General features: G+C 39.5%; 1 protein-coding gene across 13 annotated transcripts in view; it reads right to left on the bottom strand.

The window, feature by feature from the left end:
• sgip1a (SH3GL interacting endocytic adaptor 1a) overlaps positions 1-21,324 on the bottom strand; it is an 83,097-nt gene extending 61,773 nt beyond the window's left edge. For 2 of the 13 annotated variants that reach the window (XM_053683802.1, XM_053683801.1), the window contains exons 1-2: positions 4,912-5,451; positions 4,409-4,693 (exon numbers count right to left, since the gene is read on the bottom strand). In XM_053683802.1, coding sequence (XP_053539777.1) covers positions 4,409-4,418 — 10 coding nt within the window. In that variant the 5' untranslated portion in view covers positions 4,419-4,693; positions 4,912-5,451. Of the gene's footprint in view, positions 1-4,408; positions 4,694-4,911; positions 5,456-8,822; positions 9,249-21,286 lie in introns of those variants that run through there. The other 11 variants (XM_053683805.1, XM_053683803.1, XM_053683808.1 and 8 more) reach the window with 8 other exon arrangements.
• Between the last annotated feature and the right edge of the window lie 1,225 nt (positions 21,325-22,549).

Genomic DNA, 22,549 nt, shown 5'->3' on the forward strand with positions numbered 1-22,549 from the left:
TATTGTCTCAACGCACTGTGAAGAGGATGGTTCGAGTGCCCATAAAATCTCCAAGGATCACAGCTGGAGAATTGCAGAAGTTAGTTGCGTCTTGGGGTCAGAAAGTCTCCAAAAGTACAATCTGAAGTCATCAACATCACCACAAGTTGTTTGGAAGGATTTCAGCAGAAAAAAAGCCTCTACTCTGATCCAAAAACAAACTCAAGTGTCTTCAGTTTGCCAGACACTACTGGAACTTCAAATGGGATCGGGTTCTATGGTCAGATGAAACCAAAATAGAGCTTTTTAGCAAAAAACACCAGAAGTGGTTTGTACCTGGAGGAAACCACCGAAGTACGGGGAGAACATGCAAACTCAGGGTCAACAACGCAAACGCAAATACAAATGCGCACACAGGGAGTCCACAGATAGATAGGTCAATGTTGCTAAATCCACAGCAGAGTAGAAGGAATAATTTCTACAGATTAGATTGTATGTATAAAATGTGCTTCTGATGTTTAAAAAAAAAGAGCATCCAAGAAGAGTCAATCAACCAAATGCATCACTGTTCAAAACCCTGCAGCACTGTTCAAGCTTAAGACAAATGTTTCAATTCAGAAACCCCTTATATTTGGGCCTTACATAATGCACCGGACCTTTTTTGTGCAATGTTAAAGTGTCGACAGAAACAGCAATACTTTTCTATAAATATACTGTGAGGACACAGGAATAACAGGCAAGAGGCAGAGAAGGTCCAAAAATCTGAAAATACACTGCGCACACAATTTTAGACAAGAAAAAAATCTCTCCTGTGTTACTGCTTCAGATATTATATGATACTGTAAAAATATAAAACTGCAATATTGACTATGTCAGCAAGACTACGAGGCCATGGACTAGTTTGTCAGCAGTCTCTATTTTTATGCATGAAAGAAATAGCTAATTAGATTTAAAGCATAGCAGTGAAACTGAATAGATGGATGTTGATTTAATAACACTGTACATTTATGTTGAAAAGGATCAGCAGTATTAACACCTAGGATCATGAGTGTCAATATCTATAGTGTTACTGTTATGGTCATGATTTCAGTCGGATACGAGATCGCTTCCATAAAACCGTGCTGAGAGGGGAAATTTCCATACCCAGTTCCCAACTGTGGAACAAACTGTACTTAAAGCTATAGTGAATAGAATTTTTGTTTGTTTGTTTAAATTGTTGCTGTGGCAATATTGTAATAGTCAGAACAGTGTTGGGTCAGAAATTTATACCCAGATTCCAGCTCAGATACATCAAATATCATCATACACTTAGTGAAAGAAGTCTGTCTACAAGGTGACTGGAAGAAGCTGGGGGGGGGGGGGGAATGCAAACAAAGCAAACAGGTGTGAGAGAGTGAAAGAGTTCAATCCAAGAAGAAATGGAATACAGGACTGATGGAGTCTCTTTTTTTTTCCCCCTTTACTGAACGTGTAAGGCATTTATTTGCTCTGTAATTTGGAGAGAAGCTAGTGAATTATAGCCAGCCGATCCGATTTATCCTCATTACGGCTTTTATATCATTAACCAGTTGTTAAGCTGTTTCGTGATTTGCCTAGTGGCTAACAGATTGAGTTGGGTATGTGAGCATTTTAAACAGGACAAGAGCAATTCGATGGATGCGTCTGTATTTATCCTATAAACTGTTTTACCCAGCTCACTAACATAGGCCAGCTAGTGGCTTACAGGTGATTTTGGCCTTCTTGTTACTGTACATTAGACATTTAAAACTCAACATATTGTGTAAAACTTACTTTACTTACTTTAGTGTGTGTATTTTGTCTACAGATCACTGTCTTCTCCTTTGCTGCTCCGCTTTAGCATGCTTGATGACTAATGACCAAGAGTGTTTCACGTTTTTTCCTTTTTCTTCGTATTTTATGCATTTCAAACACTTCTATATCTGGCGAGTTAGTCGGTCGATTAAAAATATGAAGGTGTTATTCTCATAACACTTCTGTGAACCTGAAGGGAAGGCAATAACAGCAACAACATTCTACTCTACTAAATAATATTCTCGTGCACCTATGATGTCGATACTATTTAGCAAACCTATATAGTGCATCGAATACGGTTTAGGACACAGCCCTGAGTTCTCATTGAATGTGTGCTACTTGCAGACATGATAATAATCAGGATGGTGGAGAAGGATGTAGCACAATGCACATTAGAAAACGTTCTTCCATGTAACTCTCTACCAGGGAGGGAGAAATGTAAAAATCTTTCATCCTGCAGCTTTAATGTCAGGTGAACCACCAGAAATCATATCACGAACATTGTAAACACTTGCATAGTAATTCAGAAACGGACACAATTTCTGTAGAATGAATGCTGGATAACTTTGAGACACCCCAACAAGCACATGATAATAAATTAGGTGGCATTTCCCTTTAAATTAGATCCATGGTTTCATTTTTTAACTACTAACTGTATTTAGTTTATTCGTTTATCTTCATTAATCACTTCATGCTGGACAGGGTGGATCTGGAGCCTGTCTTGGCAATAATAGCAATAACCATTGTTGTTGTTATTTTAAAACTTACGTCACGAATATACCAATAGCAGGATTTACTGCTTAAACACACGATATTCTCCATGTTGGATTTAAATCAGATACCAATTTACAAGCTACATTGGTAAATCAGTCTTCCATACTGTAAAATAACAGAAAAGACTCTCCAAAGCTTTCAAGGATTTTATTTTCTAATTTCAAAAATAACCCTCGACTGACACACCCTGCAAGAATTATGTAAAAAAAACCCTGCGAGCTTCCCCATTCTGTCTTTGCTCAGTAGGACCTGACCTAGCTGCAATATCTCTGCCAAGAAAGAAACCGCAGGCCTGTTAGAAACCTGAGATCACTCAAGTCACCTTATTCTGCAGCCATACACCAACTCCAGCTGTCACACAGACACATAGGGTTCAGAATTTAGAAAGCACTAGGAGAAGTGGATTAGCTTCCTATTTTACACCAGCAGGTAATCCAGGAAACACTGCTAAGCCTGTACTAGCCACACTAAGCAACATTCATCTTCATGTCACGCAGCTATCTGGATGCAGTCCCCCTCACTGTCACTTTCTGTTCCTGTGCTGTTATCTAACACCTAAACACCTCCATGGACTTGCACACCCACATGCACACACATGATACACAAACATTACTTATGTCATGAGAGATAGAACATGAATGAATAATATAGGTAGTGTTGGGAGGATGGTGGCCTATATTTGCGCACACACACAAAACCACTAAGGTAAAGGTTTGCATTAAATTATACTCTAATCACACTGGTACATCACATTTGGAAATATTCATGAGATGAATGGGGAAGCCAATCAAGCTCACATTTTTGAGATAACGCAATACTTGGAGAATGCACAAATATATTCTTGCACCAATAAAATACCTGTCTATGCTGGGGAACATTTGACAGGTGAATGTAATATGTGAAAATGCACTTTGATGCCTAACATGCTAACAGAATCAGTTGTTACACATACAAGGAATTTGTCTTAGTGAGTGCACATGTAACATATTAAACATACGCCAAATGGTAGAAGAAACACATGACTCACTATATAACCTGAAACACGACCAAATCGCATCCACAACTGATACTGATCTGATAGGGTGCACTCTTTTAATCCATGTTCTCATCGGGGGAATTACATAAAACCTCCGTCATCGCATGTGGACAAGCCAGCCTCCATTTCACTCCCAAAAATACAGCTGATGGCACACACACTGACACCAACACACACATTGACAAACACAAATATACAAACAGAACATACTTTCTGTCTGGGGGGAAAAAAAGGGACCTGCACAAACATGCTATTACAGTAGGACTCTGTTCTGTTGTATGATGAATGTATGTATGCGAGCGAGTGAGTGAGAGAGAGAGAGAGAGAGAGAGAGAGAGAGAGAGAGAGAGAGAGAGTGAGTAAGCGTACATAAGTATGTGCGTGGGTGCGTATTTGTGAAATAAACTCCTTATACAAAGAGAATTCTGACCCAGCCAGCTGGGCACATAAGCTGCAACTGTGAAATCCAAATAATCCTTTACCACGCCAAGCCAAAGGAAGGGGGTGAGAGGAGAAACGAGGGGGAAAAACAGCAATTATCCCTGCTAAAATGTGTGTACTGTATGTGTGCATCTGTGTGTGTGTGTGTGTGTGTGTGCTTAAGATAGCCAGGAGCTTCTGCTCTTTACCGAGAATGATATGCAAGACACCAGAATGGCAAGCCACTCAAAATAGCCAGAGAGCTTATGGCATTTAAAGCCACCCCACACTCTCAAAGCTGAACATACAGTGAAAGACAAAAAGCAATATGAGAGAGAGAGAGAAAGAGAAATTAATACATGAAGTATAAGCAGACACAACCCTTACCTTCCATCATGATTGCAGATTTGCATTCCTCTATCTCCAAGGAGCCTGCAAAGACAGGAGGAGGGGGAGAAGCCCCTGGTTAGCAGATGGAGAGCAAGAGAGGCAGCACACCACGGCCGTGCTCGAGAGATTCCCAGTGGCTGTCGCCTGCCTAATGCTCGGCCGTGCGTGTTTAGGCCATGGATGCTGCTGCTGCTAGTCACTGCGGCTTTCATAGGATGCTCAAAGGGAGGAGGAAAAAAGCAGACCAGGCAGAGAGGGGAAGGGAGCTAAAGAGGGAGGGTGCTAGAGAGAGGGAGCAAGAGGAAGAGAGGGTGGGGGAGAGAGAGAGTGAGAGAGAGAGAGAGAAAGAGAGAGGGAAGGATGATTTGCTGATGTCACAGCCAATCCCTGAGGAGCTGTCATACGTCACACAGCACACAGCTTCTCTCAACACCCTCACTGGGAATACACACACACACACACACACACACACACACACACACACACACACACACACGCACCTCATTATGGTGCCAGCTACCGCCAGAACAGAACAGAATGGGATTAATGAAGTGAACTGAAAGATGCCTGTCCACGTTCCATGTGCTTGTTCGTTCCGACAGACCTGTTTCTCGCACTCTGTCCTGAACCTCATACAGCATCTTAAACCCCTAGACTAAGTGTCTCATTTTCTTTGTACAAGGATCCACTGGCAGTCAATATCTCGTATCTCTTCCTCTCTCTTCCCAGCCTTCTCACTCTCTCTGTGCCTGGATAACAAACTGACGTCACATCGAAAAAACGCTCATGCCACTGTGGGAGGGGTCAGTGCAGACGACAGAGATTGGCAGACACATTACAAGGGGAGGAGAGGAGAACACAAGAGGGAGGAGACACACTGAGAAAGGAAGGCGATTGATTTAACATGAGGAGGTGGAGTTTATATGGAGGATGTGCACTAAACATGAAAGGGCGTTGGGTCTTGGGTGTACGATCCGATCGTCCTCAATCCTTCATAAAGGCATCGTCAAGAATTACCCTGGAATAGAGGATCATCATATTATATCAGATTTACACACCTGCCAAAATAAAAACCAATAGACAGGGATTCGTATTCATAGTCATATATGAACTGGTTTATGCTCTTAAGCAAGACGCTGATTCACTCCAGGGCCTACTTTTCACCACAGTCGTGCTGTAGACCTAAAGTCTTCAACTAGTGGAGTGTGGTCAGGATGACTGTGGACCTAGACCAAACCGAATACTTTAAAATAAAAATACAGTAGCAGAGCAGATCGACATATAAAAAGAAAAGTCTGACTGTAGTTCTGCGGCTAGTTTTCTAAACATGAACCAGCTCGGCTTCTGTAGCAGATTCTCTGCTGTGTCTTAACTAATCTCATGCATTTTATGTAAACGATTTAACTGAAGGCAGGTCATCCGACCAGAGACTAGCTGCAGGGTATTTAACAGTAATACAGGGTACTTATAGTATTTCAAGTCATAGAAGAATGCAAAACAGAGGTGTCTCACCTGTTCAGAGTCCATGGCAGTAGTCAAAAATGGCACTACGAAGCCACTCTGAAACAACACATCACCACGTCCAACTGTCTTACTGTACATATAATTAATGAACTAACCATTAATGGTTAAGCAATGAATTATAACTTGTCACCATTCAGTCATGTTCGTTCCTTATTCCGGACTTCAGTAATTACCTGGCTCTTCACAGAATACTATACTCCAGTTCTAGTCCATGTGACCATCTCTCTCCCTCCCGTTTCCTCCCACAATCCCTCTATCCTTCTTTGTCTGTCTAGACCATCCTCTGTCTCATCCGTCGTAATGTTTCCTTTCTCCATGTTCAATCATGTGTAGGCCAGGCTGACAGCATGTTTAATTAAGTAAGCATTCTCATCAGCAGACTCAATTTATCCACCATCTTACATGTAATAGCAGATGCTGTCTGTGTTTTCCTCCCCCGCATCCCCTCTTTGGCCAGACTCATCCCAGTGTGTGTGTGTGTTTGCGTTACCAAGAGCAGTTTGTGTAATCATTTATAGGTGCAGTAAGGTCACTGGTAGAGTTTGTATGTAGCATTTAAATTCCCTCCAATATGGATAAAGAGAGACTGCTAAATAAAGCACAACGCCAAACATAAGGTCACTAGTGGATGTGTATGGGTGTACACAAGGGAATAATGCAGCAGAGCATACACAACCAACACACATGCTCACATACAAGCATGGCAGTAAAAGAGAAGACACACAGCAGAGATGGCATCTTTCTGGTGCTGTGCTGCCATCTTCTGTTTTCAAAAAATCTAAACCCATCATAATGGCCGCAAGCCGAAAACCTCCAAGTCCGATTTACTGAGTGTAACTGATGAAGAAGGAAAAAAAAATCAGTGGAATTTGTGTTTGTTTTAGGATCAGATTTGACCTCATTTGCAGAAAATGGGCCATTATCTTCCGACTCCAATGTGAACACGTCACACTCTGGAGCAGACTCACATGCGCAATGCAACATTTATGGCGAGAAGAGCTTCACTTACAAATCACATGTTTAAAAGGTTAGATTAATCATGCGTAATGAGAAGCAATCAATGTCATATCTTCAGGTTGGGATTTTATGTTAAACATTACAACCTACATTCGCAATACATGTTTTAAGTCGCTTTAATTCATTCTGAACCGCTCAGGTAACTTAATAATCTGTTTATGCAAGTTGCAGCCTATAACACAAGGCATGACAGTCTTTCTATTGGAACAATGACACTAGTTAACATGCTTAATTTTGGCAAGATCTGACACCCAACTGTGAGGATGAGATCAGGACGAATGTGAAATTGGATTGATGTACACCCATCAGCCATAACATTAAAAGTGAAGAACATTGATTGTCTCATTACAGTGACACCGGTCAAGGGGTGGGATATATTAAGAAGCAAGTGAACAGTCAGATGATGGAAGAAGGTGGCCTGGTCTGATGAATCACGTTTTCTTTTACGTCATGTGGACCACTGGGTGCATGTGCATCACTTACCGGGGGAAGACATGGCACCAGGATACACTATGTTCTATTGTGAATAACATATGGGTTTATGAGATTTGCAAATCATTGCATTCTGTTTTTATTTACATTTTACACATCGTCCCAACTGTTTTGGAATTGGGGTTGTATAAAGACAGTGATGAAGATATCTGGGACTTACCTCAACCAAATGGGCTTACCAATTTAAGGGTTGCAGTGAGGAAAAATCTGACTGTAAATACATATGGGCCCAACAAATACGCTATGACTGCTTAGTTGCAAAAACAGAAGCTCGGGTTGTTTGGAGATGACATGTATATTGACATATAGATAGTCTCAATGACATTCAGGACAGACTCAAAGTGGCAGTGAGCAAGGCTAAACTGAACTCAGGTGTTGGAAAGATTACTTTGACGTACCTCTAAACTCGAGGGAACAAGTCTCTTAAGCAGACCTAATATGGGCCTCTGGGATGGTACCATAGGGACTGACAAACAACATGAAAGAGTGCAGTGTGTCAGTTATCATGGTAAAACACTCCTTTACCTTCACCGGAATATCTAGAACAATGCTACTGGAAAGGACCAATAATCTGATAGTCATATATTTGCCAATTCAGTCTACAGATGTCTAAACTTTGAGAATGCATATAAGCGTGTCCCCAAAGTCCAAACGGTTCTGGAACAAATGCCTCTACAGGGACTAGTACCACATGCCTTTCAGTCCAGATACATTTGGAATACAAAATGTGTCCAAATACACAACATTAAATCACACTTATTCAGTGTAGGCATGGTCATGCCTTCTCACTTCTCCTCTTCATAATTATCTTGAACAAGATATCAAGGAGTAGCCGAGGACAGGAGGGAATCAAACTGGCATCTCTGTTGATCTCATTGGCTACATTGGAATGTAAAGGCATCTAATAAATGAAACAGCACCTTCAAATCTGAGGTCAGGTTCTGTCCTGGAAAAGGATGGCATACAGGTAAAGAAGGAGAACTTACTCCAAGCAGAGAAGTTTAAGGATCTTGAGATCTTAGGCCAGGGTTACACTTGGAATATGACAATGCCACATGGTAAGGCAAGGCAAGGCAAGTTAAGATTGCAGGAGATTTTGTCTGGGTGTCTCTTTAGACCATTTTTTGTTTCTACTGCTAATAACTAATAAGCATCTGTGATTATTCATGGTTAACAAAACAAAATCAAACAAATGAACTGTTCTTTGGCTTTCAGATAAATATAAAAGTGTATGCTCCAAAGCAAAATATTCAAATAAGGTTATATTAAAATGAGAATATCTTAATCATTTTGTCATCGTTAGCAGGGTTAACTGCTAAAATGACATTAAAAGAGACAAAACAACAAACTTGCTTGTACTTGCAAAATAATTATCTACCTGTAATTATACAGAACCAGTCAGTAACAAGCAGCCCAGGTTTCTACAGCAGTCCTGTCTGCACAGGTTACTGGATGAATAAAGGGATGTTGCCCTGGAATCGCACAAGGAGGGAAATAAAACCTGCAACAAAGGAGAAAAGGGGACATTTCCTCTGTCTGATAGGCATGCAAACAAAAATATTCCATAAAAACAGTTTTATAACAGGTTTATATTGGCCTAATGTTATGCACATATTTCACAGTTGGAAATTGCGCAAGTTAATCTGGATGCGATTAGTTTACCAGACATAACTAAGTGTTTAGACGTTCATGATGTCTGCCACGGGTTTCCTCCGGGTACTCCGGTTTCCTCCCCCAGTCCAAAGACATGCATGGTAGGCTGATTGGCGTGTCTAAAGTGTCCGTAGTGTATGAATGGGTGTGTGAGTGCGTATGTGATTGTGTGATTGTGCCCTGCGATGGACTGGCACCCTGTCCAGGGTGTACCCCGCCTTGTGCCCGATGCTTCCTGGGATAGGCTCCATGTTCCCCACGACCCTGAAGAAGGAGTAAGCGGTAGAAGCTGGATGGATGGATGATGTCTGCCACCTGCTGTTCAATATTTGTCATTACATCTGATCTCTCTTCCAGCAGTGTTCCCTGCTCTGAGCTCATTTTAACCTCATTAAGAACGGAAGGGTTCAGGAAGCAACACAGCACCAAAACAAAATAAAGGCATTATTCCCTAACAATAGAGAGTATATATGTGTATTTCAACCAAGCATAACTTAACATGCACTGCGAGTCAAAACTCAAAATTAGTTTACTTACATACTTACCCTAAAAGGATAATGCATCAGTGTGCATTTGACTGCAATCATAACAGACCTGTTAAACCATGCATTAGAGGACAGGTATCTTCTCTTCTTGAATAATACCCCAAAAGCAACCTATTGCTACATGCACAAACTTGCCCAGTCATGGGATTGAGCCTTTAAACTGCATGAGAGAGGCTTTCCACTGGTTCCAGACAGTTAAATCAGAAAATGTCCCACAAACTGCATGCAACCTGAGCTAAAAAAATATTTAATATTTGATGATGGTGGTAGAGAACATTGACAAAGATGTCACTCCAAAATTTTGCATAGGTGTTCAACTGGGTTGAGATCCGGTGACTATGAAGGCCATAACATATAACAAATTGATTTACATCATTTTCACCCTCCATGAACCATTCAGTAAGCCCTCATGGCCTATGGATGGGGGAAGAATAATTTTGTAAGAGACCACTCCCGTTAGGATAGAAATGTTTCATTATAAGATAAAGGTGATCAGTCAGCAGAACTTTGAATTGATATGCAATGATGCAGCCATCTAAAAGGGACAATCAGACTCATACCATACCAGAAAAAATTAATTCCTTTAATTTGTCACTGGTCTGTATTTGCCTTTGTCTTTTCATATCATACCAAAAGAAAATAATTGAAATGCTAAATTATGTACAATTTCATTTGACTGTAATTGCAAATGGAAGACTCGCAAACACCTGAATAGGAAACAACTGCAAAAGTGCAGTTAACCAAATTTTCCTCCTGCATGTTTAAAACATGTTTACATTCACTAACAAAGTGAAGAACATACTTAAAATATCTACAACATATAGGTCAATTACTGATTAAATGTGATAAAATGTTTGCTACAGTAAATTTGTAACAATAATTTGACACCATTGTGTCAGAGATAAGTGGAGTGTGAGATAGTGATCTTTTATCTCTCCAGTCTTCTACCTCACCCCTCCCACGCTGTTTGACCTACTTATTGGGCAGACGTTCCTGCTGTCTCCGATAGATGGCACACAGATTCTGGGTGCAGAACTCATTCATCTGCCTAAAAACATCTAGCAGCAGCTGCACAAGCCCTGCCACACACACACACACACACACACACAGAAACATACGCACAGACACACACGCACACAGAGTTTGGGGGTGAGAGGGTGTGCATCTGTCCAGCAGTAATTGTGAGTTAAAGGACTGATTATTATTACATGAGAGTGTCACAGAAGTTAAAAGCATGCTGATTAAACTGTGAGTAAAATGTGCTGCAGGGATTCAGTGTTGCTCTGAACATTGCCTCGTGACCAAGTCAACCCATGGCCACAGTCTACAAAGGACCAGAGATCGTTCATGAATCAACACAAAGGATCATTCATCAAACAGCAATCGTGAATGAGAATAGTCCTCTGTGATAGATGAGAATAGTTCAGTGTGATTTTGTAAAACGCTTGTAAGGTTTTCAGAATTGTTTGAGAAATCTATATCCCAGTGGCTAGATACAAAATTTGAACTTCAGCCTCATAAATAAATGTCATCTAATAATTAGTTACAATAAAATTGGCAAAAGCTACACTGAGAGCCTGATGACCTTTATTGCAAATAGGCAGGAAGTGCACTAATTTCTGAGTGGTTAAATGAAATAATTAAGTAAGTAATAAAAATGAATTAAATTAATCTAGAGGGTTATTAAATTAAGTAATAATTAAGTAACTCCTACTTTGTGTGCAATGTTCCCAGGATTGGCTCTGGATCACCAGGATAAAGGGTTTACTGAAGATGATGTCCCCTTAATTTGGGGGGTTTAAAAAATTTTTTTTTTTACGCACACAACACATTCGTATCGCTTCATAAAATTGGGATTAAACCACTGGACTCACATGGATGACTTTTACGATGCCTTTACGAACTTTTTGGAGCATGAACGTTTTGGTTACTTGGACTGTAAATGGACGGACACAAATCTCCCAGGTTTCATTAAAATGTCTTCATTTGTGCTCCAAAGAGGAACAAAAGTTTTATAGGTTTGGAACGACATGAGGGTCAGTAATTGATGACAGAATTTTCATTTTTGGCTGAGCTATCCCTTTAAGCACATACACTATATGGTCAAAAGTTTGTTGACAAATGACCATCACATTGTTTTGAACATCGTGTTCCAGATGTAGTCCCCCTTTGCTATTATAATAACCTCCACTCTTCTGAGAAAGCTTTCCATTAGATTTTGGTTTGTGACTGTAGGGATCCGTTCTCATTTAGCCATAAGAGCGTCAGTGAGGTTAGGCACTGATGTTAAGTGAGGAGGCCTGATGTGCAGTCGGCATTCCAGTTCATTCCAAAAAGGGCTTGAGGCCAGGGTTCTGCGCAGGCCACTCGAGTTCGTCCACATCAACCTTGGCAAACCATGTCTTCAAACTCTGTGATGAGCAGGTGTCCACATACTTTTGGTCATAGTGTATGTATACATAATATAGCATTTTTATATGTGACCTCATGATATGTGACCTCATTAAGGGTCATATCACTCATTCCTACTCTACACAAATCAACCCATGACATCAACAAAGGAAGTTCTAATTGTTTCGTAAATTCATCGTCTGAGCCAACTCCTTTAGGGCTGCAAGGGGGAAGGAAGGCCGCTGATGAGGGTGTGTGAGCATGTGTGATGGCTCGTGCCAGCCTTCTGCAGAGCATCGCTGGTCAAACAGCACGTAGGCACAGGAGAAGACCAGACGTGTAGGACTCTAATCTGTGCCATCGCATTATGCCAAAGTCACTGGAGGAATGTTGTTTTGGGCTAAAGGGCCGCTCCCACAATCATCACCGCTGATCACCAACGGGTGTGTGTAGTGTTAGAGAGGCATGTAGGGGCTTTCCGCAAACTCGGTCACGTTCCACAGCTAGCCTTGTTTTGCACAACGGAGTGTGACGTGAGCTAGTAAACGTGAAGTTGTTACACGATGCAGGCTTATATGAAAGAGTGCCAGGATAAGGATCAGGAGAGTCATAAGTAACTCTGTAAATGGAAAATTTTATGCTACATGTGCTACCAATCTGCAGAGAGCTATACTGCAAAAGAGTGGCTTATAATGCTAAAAATCCCATATCTGTCTTTTTCCTTCTTCTTCTTTGGATTCACTTTGGATTACAGCAATGCACCTTTTACTATAGTTCAAATGTAGCAGGCAGAGTTTAATGAATCCTGTAAAGAGAAAAATCTGTACATCGTTCACTCGTTACTAGGCATAAACCGGTATTAAATACTCTTAGCACTATCATGACCTAAAAACTTATTAGGTTTGCAATAAGATCACAATATTACATTTAAAACAACTGGAAATTTTTGTGATGTAGTTAGCCCACCAGGCAAGTAAAAGCGTCACTGCACTACGTTCTGGTTACACAAAAATATCAGCCACAAAGTGATATCTAGGAGAATTTAATCCAAATCTAATGTAATTTTAATTTGGTCATTCCTGATCTAATACTAATTAATCTGTTCACTCCTGATTTAACTTAGTAAGTTCTGATAACTATATTACTATGGGTGGGTTGCACCAATAAGGATTAAATTTATCACAGTTTAGAGTTAATCTAGGATTTATTGATCTGGGATTTATTTTAAATCAAGTCGTGTTGCGTCACTTAATTTTAAACTCAGATTAACAAATCGGGGATTCGAATTCTAACCTGCGATTAAAACCTCCATCTACGAATCATTTTCTCCATCATGAAGGATCCGCCATTGACAACATAGCGGCAGTGCATGTTGATTTCATAAACGTGAAAATATATGAATTCTCCAGTGTAACTAAACCGCAACAACGTAACTTTCACTTCCACTTGAATGACTACAGAGGCATCGTGAACTTTAAACTTTGAATGAAAAAAAAAAAAATTTCAACTGCCATTATTAACCGCTCATTCGCATAACCGATACAGGCTGGGAAAATGAAAAAATTCAAATAAAAATATTTAAAATCTGAGTTTAAAGTGATGGAGCAACAAGGTTATAGTTAATCCAGTTTTATTGTGAAATTAAATCCAGGATTAAAGTGATGGTTTAAATGTAAGCCTGCTTATTTTAAACAAGGTTTAAAGTTTGGTGCAACAGAATTATTAGACAAAACTTTGATTTAATCTAGATTTAAGCTTAATCCTTATTGGTGCACCCCACCCTATATGTCTTTAAATATTCGTTAAACGTAATTATTGGTTAAAAAAAAAAAAAAAAAAAAAAAAAAAAAAAAAAACTACGTTGTCAAAAATTTTGAATTCAGAAATTGGATTTTAGAGCTCCATAATTTTGTGTCTATTTGCATACTTGACGTATCAAATTGTCATTAGTTGTCACCATGATGCAGCAGGTTTACTTGATAAGGCAAAAACAGTACAATTAAAACTAACTATAAGTATTACAAAATACATTTAAACATAATTAGCTATATTTCTTACAAGTGTGAATAGTTGCGCATGCTATTCATTCATTCATTCCTTCATCAGTAAGCAATTTATTCTGATCATGGTGGACCTGGATCCTATTCCTGAAACACCTTGTACAAGGCACACATACACACTGATTCACACAGGGGTAATTAGCATAGCCAATCCACTTACCACCATTTTATTGATAGGTGGGAGGAAACCAGAGATCCCAGAGAAAACCCACATGGACATGTGGTGAGAACTTGTGAAACTTCACACGGGCAGTAATCTAAGATCAATATCAAACTGATGACACTGGGTTGTGAGGCGGAAATGCTACTTGCAGCACCAGCATGACTTTTATTTATTTATTTATTTATTTTTACACGTTTACCCGTTCATTAAACATCTGTAGAAATTCTTTGTAGCACACACAGTAACTGAGCTGTTAAATCATCATCGTGTCTTACGTACAGTAGAATCAGTAGGCTCAGGAAGTAAGCGAACATGCTGTCAAGGCATTTTTACAGCAGTAGCTCCAGTCTACAGGGCAAACTATGACCTTAAGAGGAGAGGCACTGAGTGCACGTAACCAAGGCTTCGTTCGAACAATGCCTCTTTCTTTTCATAAAAAAAGCATGTGCTCAGATCATGAAGGTCAACAGAACACACTGCTGTCTAAATAACTAAGATTTCAAACAAGCATACAGGGAAATTCTTTTCATTATTAAAAAAAATGTTGACTATAACAATGTAGGTGCATATAAGGATATGAAACTCGATTGGACGTGCTGTTATAGGAAAATAATCCATGGTGTTGCGTAAGGCTCTCTTTTTTTCCCTTCTCTGTCTCTTGAAGTTAATAAGACAAAAAACAGAGCAGCTTATCATGTTATAGAGAAACCAGAAAGCACAAAGTCCTGAAGATTGTTCCGTGGCAGAACTGACCTCTTTAGAGCATGCGGACAACCAAGACTCCTTCCATAATATGTTAAATAAACTTACTTACAGTGATTATACATGTTTTCAATGATGATATTTTTTTCTTTGTTAAACAACAGCATGGTTTTCGTTATTAAACTTAGACTATGTGGAGCGTCTGTCATACATGTTCCTGTAAATGAACTGTTATTATAGAAATGATAATATATTTGAACAAGATCAATTAATTAATATAAATATGTGATTTGAGTTACAAACAGTACTATCAGGGCCATCGTTGTAGAAAAGTAATCAACACCTTCAGATCCGAGAACTCAAAAGGTATTAAAAAAAACAACAACATTAAAGCCTAGTATGGACCAATGTTGTTCACTTGACATCCATTTGTTGAAAGAACATATTGGTGTGTTTAAAAAAACAAAACAAAACAAAAAACCCTAGACACATCCTCTGTTAAGAAAATTTCCCCTAAGGTCAACAAACCCCAAGTCCACATATTCACATAAAAGTGACAGATTTAGTTCTTTTAGACTTCAAGTGAAGTTTCACCTATGACACATTTTCATATTTGACCAAATTGTTAGCGACGTGGAGGGAAAAGGCTTCTTTGAAGCACGAGACTACTTTCTAAGACCATGAACATGAAATAAACCAGCCTATAAAAACTTCACACTAGGCTCAGCAGATGTTAATCTCCTCCTAAGAGAGCAGTCAAAATACTGAACTTTTCAGCGATATACTTAATCTTTAAACCATCACACAACTCCAAAACTTACTACTTACGCTCTTTAAAGAAAGTTTTAAAAACTACACCAGTGAGGCCTGTTGTTTCAGGTCTTCCCACAGCGTTGCATTTCTACTTCAATGGTATATGTAACATTTTTTGCAGATATCAATTTGCTTACTTTTACCTAATTAACTATTGTAAAATAAATAAATAAATTTTATATATATATTTATATATATATTTATATATATATATATATATATATATATATATATATATATATATATATAAGCAAATATATAAATATATAATATTTATTTTTTATATTATATATATATATATTTGCACAAATATTTCACATCTGAAAAAAAAATTCAGTTTGCTACCTAGTGGAATTATTAGTTGGGCGTCAATCAGACGCAAATTGTTGCTCAATAAACAGGCACATCCCCGCTGTTTTCCCTCACTTCTCGGAACAGAAAAATACGATGTATTCAAGTAACTTGGTCCAGTTCCTGACTTCACCACATACAGCATTTCAGGTAATGGCTGGATGTTTGTATAGCACTTTTATGCCACAAATCTGCATTAAGCCTATCCTATTTTTAGATAATCTCCCATAGGTTATGTTAGAGAAACATAAACACCCATTTTGACTCTATAAAGCAAATACATTGACAGTTCTGTCATTTAATGTAGCCATTACACTATAAGCTGCCATTTGTATTTGCTCTTAGTGAATAGACTGGACAGGATATCATTCACAAACCTCGAAAAAAAATATCTCAAAACGAGTGTGCTTCTGTTACTTATATTCATTTACTCTTATTAAAAGATGTTAAATTCAACAGTTTCTCTTCTGTTCACAAATGATGGCCAGTGAAGTAAATGCTCAGAATGAGAAAATGGAAAAGTTAAGCTTGTTGCCCCTCTCTTAATACAGACTCTCTTGAGAGGGTCTTACTTTAGCCCTTCTAATGATGTCATTATGGTTCATATGTGTGTTTATGAATGTATTCATGTGTGTGCGTGCATGTGTGTGCATGCAAATGTGTGTGTGTGTGTGTGTGTGTGTGTGTGTGTGTGTGTGTGTGTGTGAGAGAGAGAGAGTGAGAGAGAGAGAGAGAGAGAGTGAGAGAGACTCTCATTCATACCAGCCTATATGTCCAGAGGGGAGTTCAGGCCCAAATAAACATGGCAAATGTATTCTGAAATCAGCTCCACATCTGCAAATATCTCTGCACCACTCCCTCCTCTACTTTTCTACTGCCCTCGCCTTTCTTTTACCTCAGGCAACCTAAAACGTATATACCAATAAGATTAGAAATAAAACTGGAGCAGATGTACAACGAGGACGGTATTAATGGCAAAATTCAAGCGCCAGTGTATTAATTCAATTATTTATTTAGACAACCAAGAGGACCAACTCTTAGCCTTTAAAAGCCCATCAAAACTCTACAGAAAAGCTGTTTACTATTGTTTACTCGTTAAAAAGTTCGTTAAAAAAACTAGTTCACTTTAAAAATTAAATACTGTTGCTTATTTAATATGTTGCAGCACAAATTTATAATAATAATAATGATGATGATAAATTTGTAATGCAATCTCAGAAGCACTTTCTTCACACAGATGATGAAGAACTTTTGTCCGAAAATTTTATATTTATCTGGGAATTGTGTGTACCACACTTAATTTTTACTACATTTACTAACATGACTGAAGTACACGGCAGTTCCTTCCTTTATTTATTTATTTCTTTTTTTAGATCTAAAATAGTGGAAAGCCGACACAGTTGTAGCACACTTGTATTTAGTAAATGCACACATGCAACTGCAAGTATCTCCACGTCGGTTCTAAAAACAACAACAACAGCGCGATTCGTCCACTCCCTCTGGAGTTTACTGCCATATAGGTAAAAAATAATAATAATAATAAAAAAAGAAAATAAATTATTTTCTAATTGATTTTTTCCCTTGTGTTCAAAAGATGAAAACTGCGCAGTTGTGTAGCCTAGATTCTGAGACGGTCATTCTTTCTTTTGGTTCTTCTCAGATTACTTTTGAACGTTTGTTTTGCTTTCAGGTTTTGGATTATTGTCGTTTTTACCACTTCCTGTAAATCCATTGCCAATTTCCTTACTTCTCTCAGAAACCATGGGGGTGAAAATGCTCGCATTCAGCTGCAACAAATGCCATATTTCCTGCGCACTGTATACCCTGAGAGCAGTACACCATAACACTTCTCCTCCCAACAATTCCTCATTCTTAATATTAAGAATCTTACGTTCAACTTAAGTAGAAACTATTGCTCCAATCGTTCCCCCCCTGATGTTACTGAAGAACACTCTTCTTTCATTCACCCCTCACACTCGCTCTCTCTCCCTTTCGCTCTCATAGCACTATAAAAAGAGAGAGAAAAAAAAAATCTACTGTAATTTGGGTTGTACGTCTGCAATGACGAAGATGTGCTCCAGAGCTACCTGCATGACGCACTTAACTGGGTCTCTCTAATGGATGTACAGCTTCCTCAGCGAACTTAACTGATAGTTAGCTTCCACTTTTAGATGAGGCCTACTTCTGCTACGTGTCTCTCTGAGGATCCTGCCATGCTAACGTTAGATCAAGCCTCCTGGTTTTGGAGCTTTTCTCTGAGGAACTGGAGGAAGACTTCCTTAAGACATGCTGGGGAATGGATATGTAGGCCACACCTACACACGAAACCTACACAGCAAAAGAAATAAGACTGCATATACAGTACACTTCTGCTGTAGTCAGTAAGTGCTTTAATATGAGCACTACAGACACACAGCAAATGAAGCTGCCATATAAGTAGGTTGTTTTTTCTCTGCAGATGGGTGATTTGACCTGATTTTTTTTTTAAATAGTAGTTTACTTCAAATTAAATTGTTTCAGCATATTTTTAATTTATAAATTAGTATATGCAGCCAACAAATGCTCAACCCCTCCTCTTCTAGCCTAAAACTCTGGATGTTTAAGTTATACTAACTAGTTCACTGGTCCAGCATTGGTGTTTTTAGTACACATTGCACTGTTATACCTTGAGCATTTAGGAGAGGATATTCATCCTCATGGACAGCTGGTTTATTAGAGATCAGCCCAACAGCAGCTGCTAAAGAGTGAATGGGTCAGCAAAGGGTGAGCAGGCAGTATGAGCACTATGACGTACATAAGGGTTTGGATTACATTACGGCCCTTTTGCTGCATGACAGTGACATGACCCCAGTATGGAATCGTATAACGTCAAATGAACTGGTAACTCTTCCATTTCAACTGCAGTAGTCTTGATTCAAGATCACTTACATACCCGTCATTACGTAATATTTTCTCGCTGCAGCTGTTGAAAGCTTTCTAAGCAAAATGCTGTCTAACAGTGTACGGTTTCCCTTTGACGCCAGAGCTCATGCAGAGGATATGATCATTTGACTATCTCACTCTTTCGCACAGTCGCTCTAAGAGACAGCTGTCTTTCCCTTAACCTCACCACCCTCCTTCTTTTGGCAACTTCATGAATTCCTTTAATGTGAACCATTGCATGCGTGTGTAACAAATTTTAACAAGCTGTTAGATTCTCTCAAGTGTATGTCAGCAGATCACCATGGTGCTGACTTCAGTAGACCCCCCATCACCAGCCTCAGGCCTAAGACCAGTGAAAACAACAAGCTATTCAAACCAGAACGATCATTTTACTAAAGTTTCCTTAATATTAATATAAAAATACTACCTCACACAATAACAAAACAGCAATGTAGTACAGAAAATAAATACTCCATGCGAAAAATGAGTAAAATGGGTAATCTAGTAAAGAAATCTAATTAAAAAAAAAAAATACTGCCATCAAAATTTTACTGTTCAAACGGGAAAAACTTTTTTTGTCTTTTTAAAACTCATTTGTTTTACTACCACAGTACAAACAGGCTAGCGTTCACAATAGTCAAAGGACAAAAAAAAAGCAAAGCCGATGTCTATTCAAGAATCACGGCACGTGGCAAAAACAAACCAATTTTTTTTTTATTGTGAGGTTTGACATCATATCACAAAAGCAAAACTGCTTTTATTTTAGCAACATACTTCACTGATTCAAAGCACCCTTTTTTTTTATATTAAACAAAGTGTATATCCACCTTGGGCTTAAAGGCCAAGTACAAGTATCCACCCTGGACCTATTGGCAAAGTACACAGCTACCATTGACTTTCTGGCCAAGTGCACATCCACACAGGGCTCCTACACTGAGAATACATTCACCATGGACTTACTGGCCAAATACACATCGAACCTGGGCTCCTACACAAAATAACACATCCAGCCTGGGCTTACTGGCCAAGTACACGTCCACTCTTGTCTCCTACACTAAGAACACAAGCACCTTGGACTTACTGGCCAAGAACAGAAAGCACCTTGGACTTACTGGCCAAGAACACAAAGCACCTTGGACTTACTGGCCAAGAACACAAAGCACCTTGGACTTACTGGCCAAGAACACAAAGCACCCTGGGCTTCCTGGCCAAGAACACAAGCACCCTGGGCTTCCGTGTCAAGTACACGTCCACCCTGGGCTTCCGTGTCAAGTACACGAACAGCCTGGGCTTCCGTGTCAAGTACACGTCCACCCTGGGCTTCCGTGTCAAGTACACGTCCACCCTGGGCTTCCGTGTCAAGTACACGAACACCCTGGGCTTCCGTGTCAAGTACACGTCCACCCTGGGCTTCCGTGTCAAGTACACGTCCACCCTGGGCTTCCGTGTCAAGTACACGTCCACCCTGGGCTTCCGTGTCAAGTACACGAACACCCTGGGCTTCCGTGTCAAGTACACGTCCACCCTGGGCTTCCGTGTCAAGTACACGAACACCCTGGGCTCCTACACGAAGAACACAATCTCTCTGGGTTACTGGCAAAGTACACAGCCCATGTTCTAGGTTCCACCCCATCCTGTACTTCTAGACTGAGTGCACAATGATATTGGGCCTCTATTCCAAATACATCTAGCCTTTCAGGAAAACAGCCATGCACCATACAGTTCTAGACCAAGTGCAGGATCCCTGATGATGATGATGATGATGATGATGATGATGTGGAGGAGGAGAGGAGGATAGCACCATAGAATTATCTCCCACTGAACAAGTAATAAGTGAAGTGCCAAAGATACTATGAGATGCCAGTAACAATCCATGAAGGTCATTTTGTAATATTAAAATGAGCAGGAACCTCACTATATTTTGAGCCTAAACGGGAACTCGTAGGCTTAATCTGTAAATAAACCTGGTACCTAGTGTTTGATCTTCTTTACCATCTTTTACGGAATCACGGAGCTCACACAACTGATCACACAGGCTAAACTTTTCCTGTTCCTACTCAGGTGTGAAAAAACAGCACAGTTCCTCCTCAAACAAGCGAGTACACGCACGCACACGCGGTCGGGGATTTATTCATTTTAGCACTTTGTTATTTACTACATAAAATTTGCGTTTGAGCAAAACACAACGTAGGGTTGCAATAAAACAGAAACAATAGCGATTATCATGAATTTCGGGATTTACCTGAGTAAACTCCCCTGCCCCGGTGTCAGCCCTGACTTCACACAAACGAGGAAGAGTTTCAACGCCCAGTTCATTAAAAGCAGCGAGGCAGTATATTCACCTTGGCTTCGTCAAACTGATGTTCTCCTTTCGGTTTGGTGTAAGATATTTAGCTAATTCTGTCAGGTTTATATTATAGATATTATTTTCTGTCTTTTAGAACAAGGCGCGCGAGCGTGCAGCTCACAGCAGGAGTTTAAAGCGGGCCAGAAAAACTCCATTCATCACTTTTCCTGCAGAATAAAGCTGTGCATTTCTGCTATTGCATTCATCAGTTTTCCTGCAGAATAAAGCTGTGCATTTCTGCTATTGCATTCATCAGTTTTCCTGCAGAATTAAGCTGTGCATTTCTGCAACTAGTTCATCACTTTTCCTGCAGAATATAGCTGTGCATTTTTGCTATTACATTCATCACTTTTCCTGCAGAATATAGCTGTGCATTTTTCCTATTACATTCATCACTGTTCCTGCAGAATAAAGCTGTGCATATCTGCAACTAGTTCATCACATTTCCTGCAGAATATAGCTGTGCATTTCTGCTATTACATTCATCACTGTTCCTGCAGAATAAAGCTGTGCATATCTGCAACTAGTTCATCAGTTTTCCTGCAGAATATAGCTGTGCATTTCTGCTATTACATTCATCACTGTTCCTGCAGAATAAAGCTGTGCATTTCTGCTATTACATTCATCACATTTTCTGCAGAATAAAGCTGTGCATATCTGCAACTAGTTCATCACATTTCCTGCAGAATAAAGCGTGCATTTCTGCTATTACATTCATCACTGTTCCTGCAGAATAAAGCTGTGCATTTCTGCAACTAGTTCATCAGTTTTCCTGCAGAATAAAGCTGTGCATTTCTGCTATTGCATTCATCACTTTTCCTGCAGAATAAAGCTGTGCATTTCTGCTATTACATTCATCACATTTCCTGTAGAATAAGGCTGTGCATATCTGCAACTAGTTCATCACATTTCCTGCAGAATAAAGCTGTGCATTTCTGCTATTACATTCATCACATTTTCTGCAGAATAAGGCTGTGCATATCTGCAACTAGTTCATCACATTTCCTGCAGAATAAAGCTGTGCATATCTGCAACTAGTTCGTCACTTTTCCTGCACACTAATTGCACATTTATGTAATCTCACTTATTTATCTATTGCTGCCAAACTGTGACATTACACTATGATTAGGGTAACACGAGCCTTTTCCCCCCCTCAGA

The sequence above is a fragment of the Ictalurus punctatus genome, chromosome 11 (assembly GCF_001660625.3).
Source record: "Ictalurus punctatus breed USDA103 chromosome 11, Coco_2.0, whole genome shotgun sequence".
Classification (NCBI taxonomy): domain Eukaryota; kingdom Metazoa; phylum Chordata; class Actinopteri; order Siluriformes; family Ictaluridae; genus Ictalurus; species Ictalurus punctatus.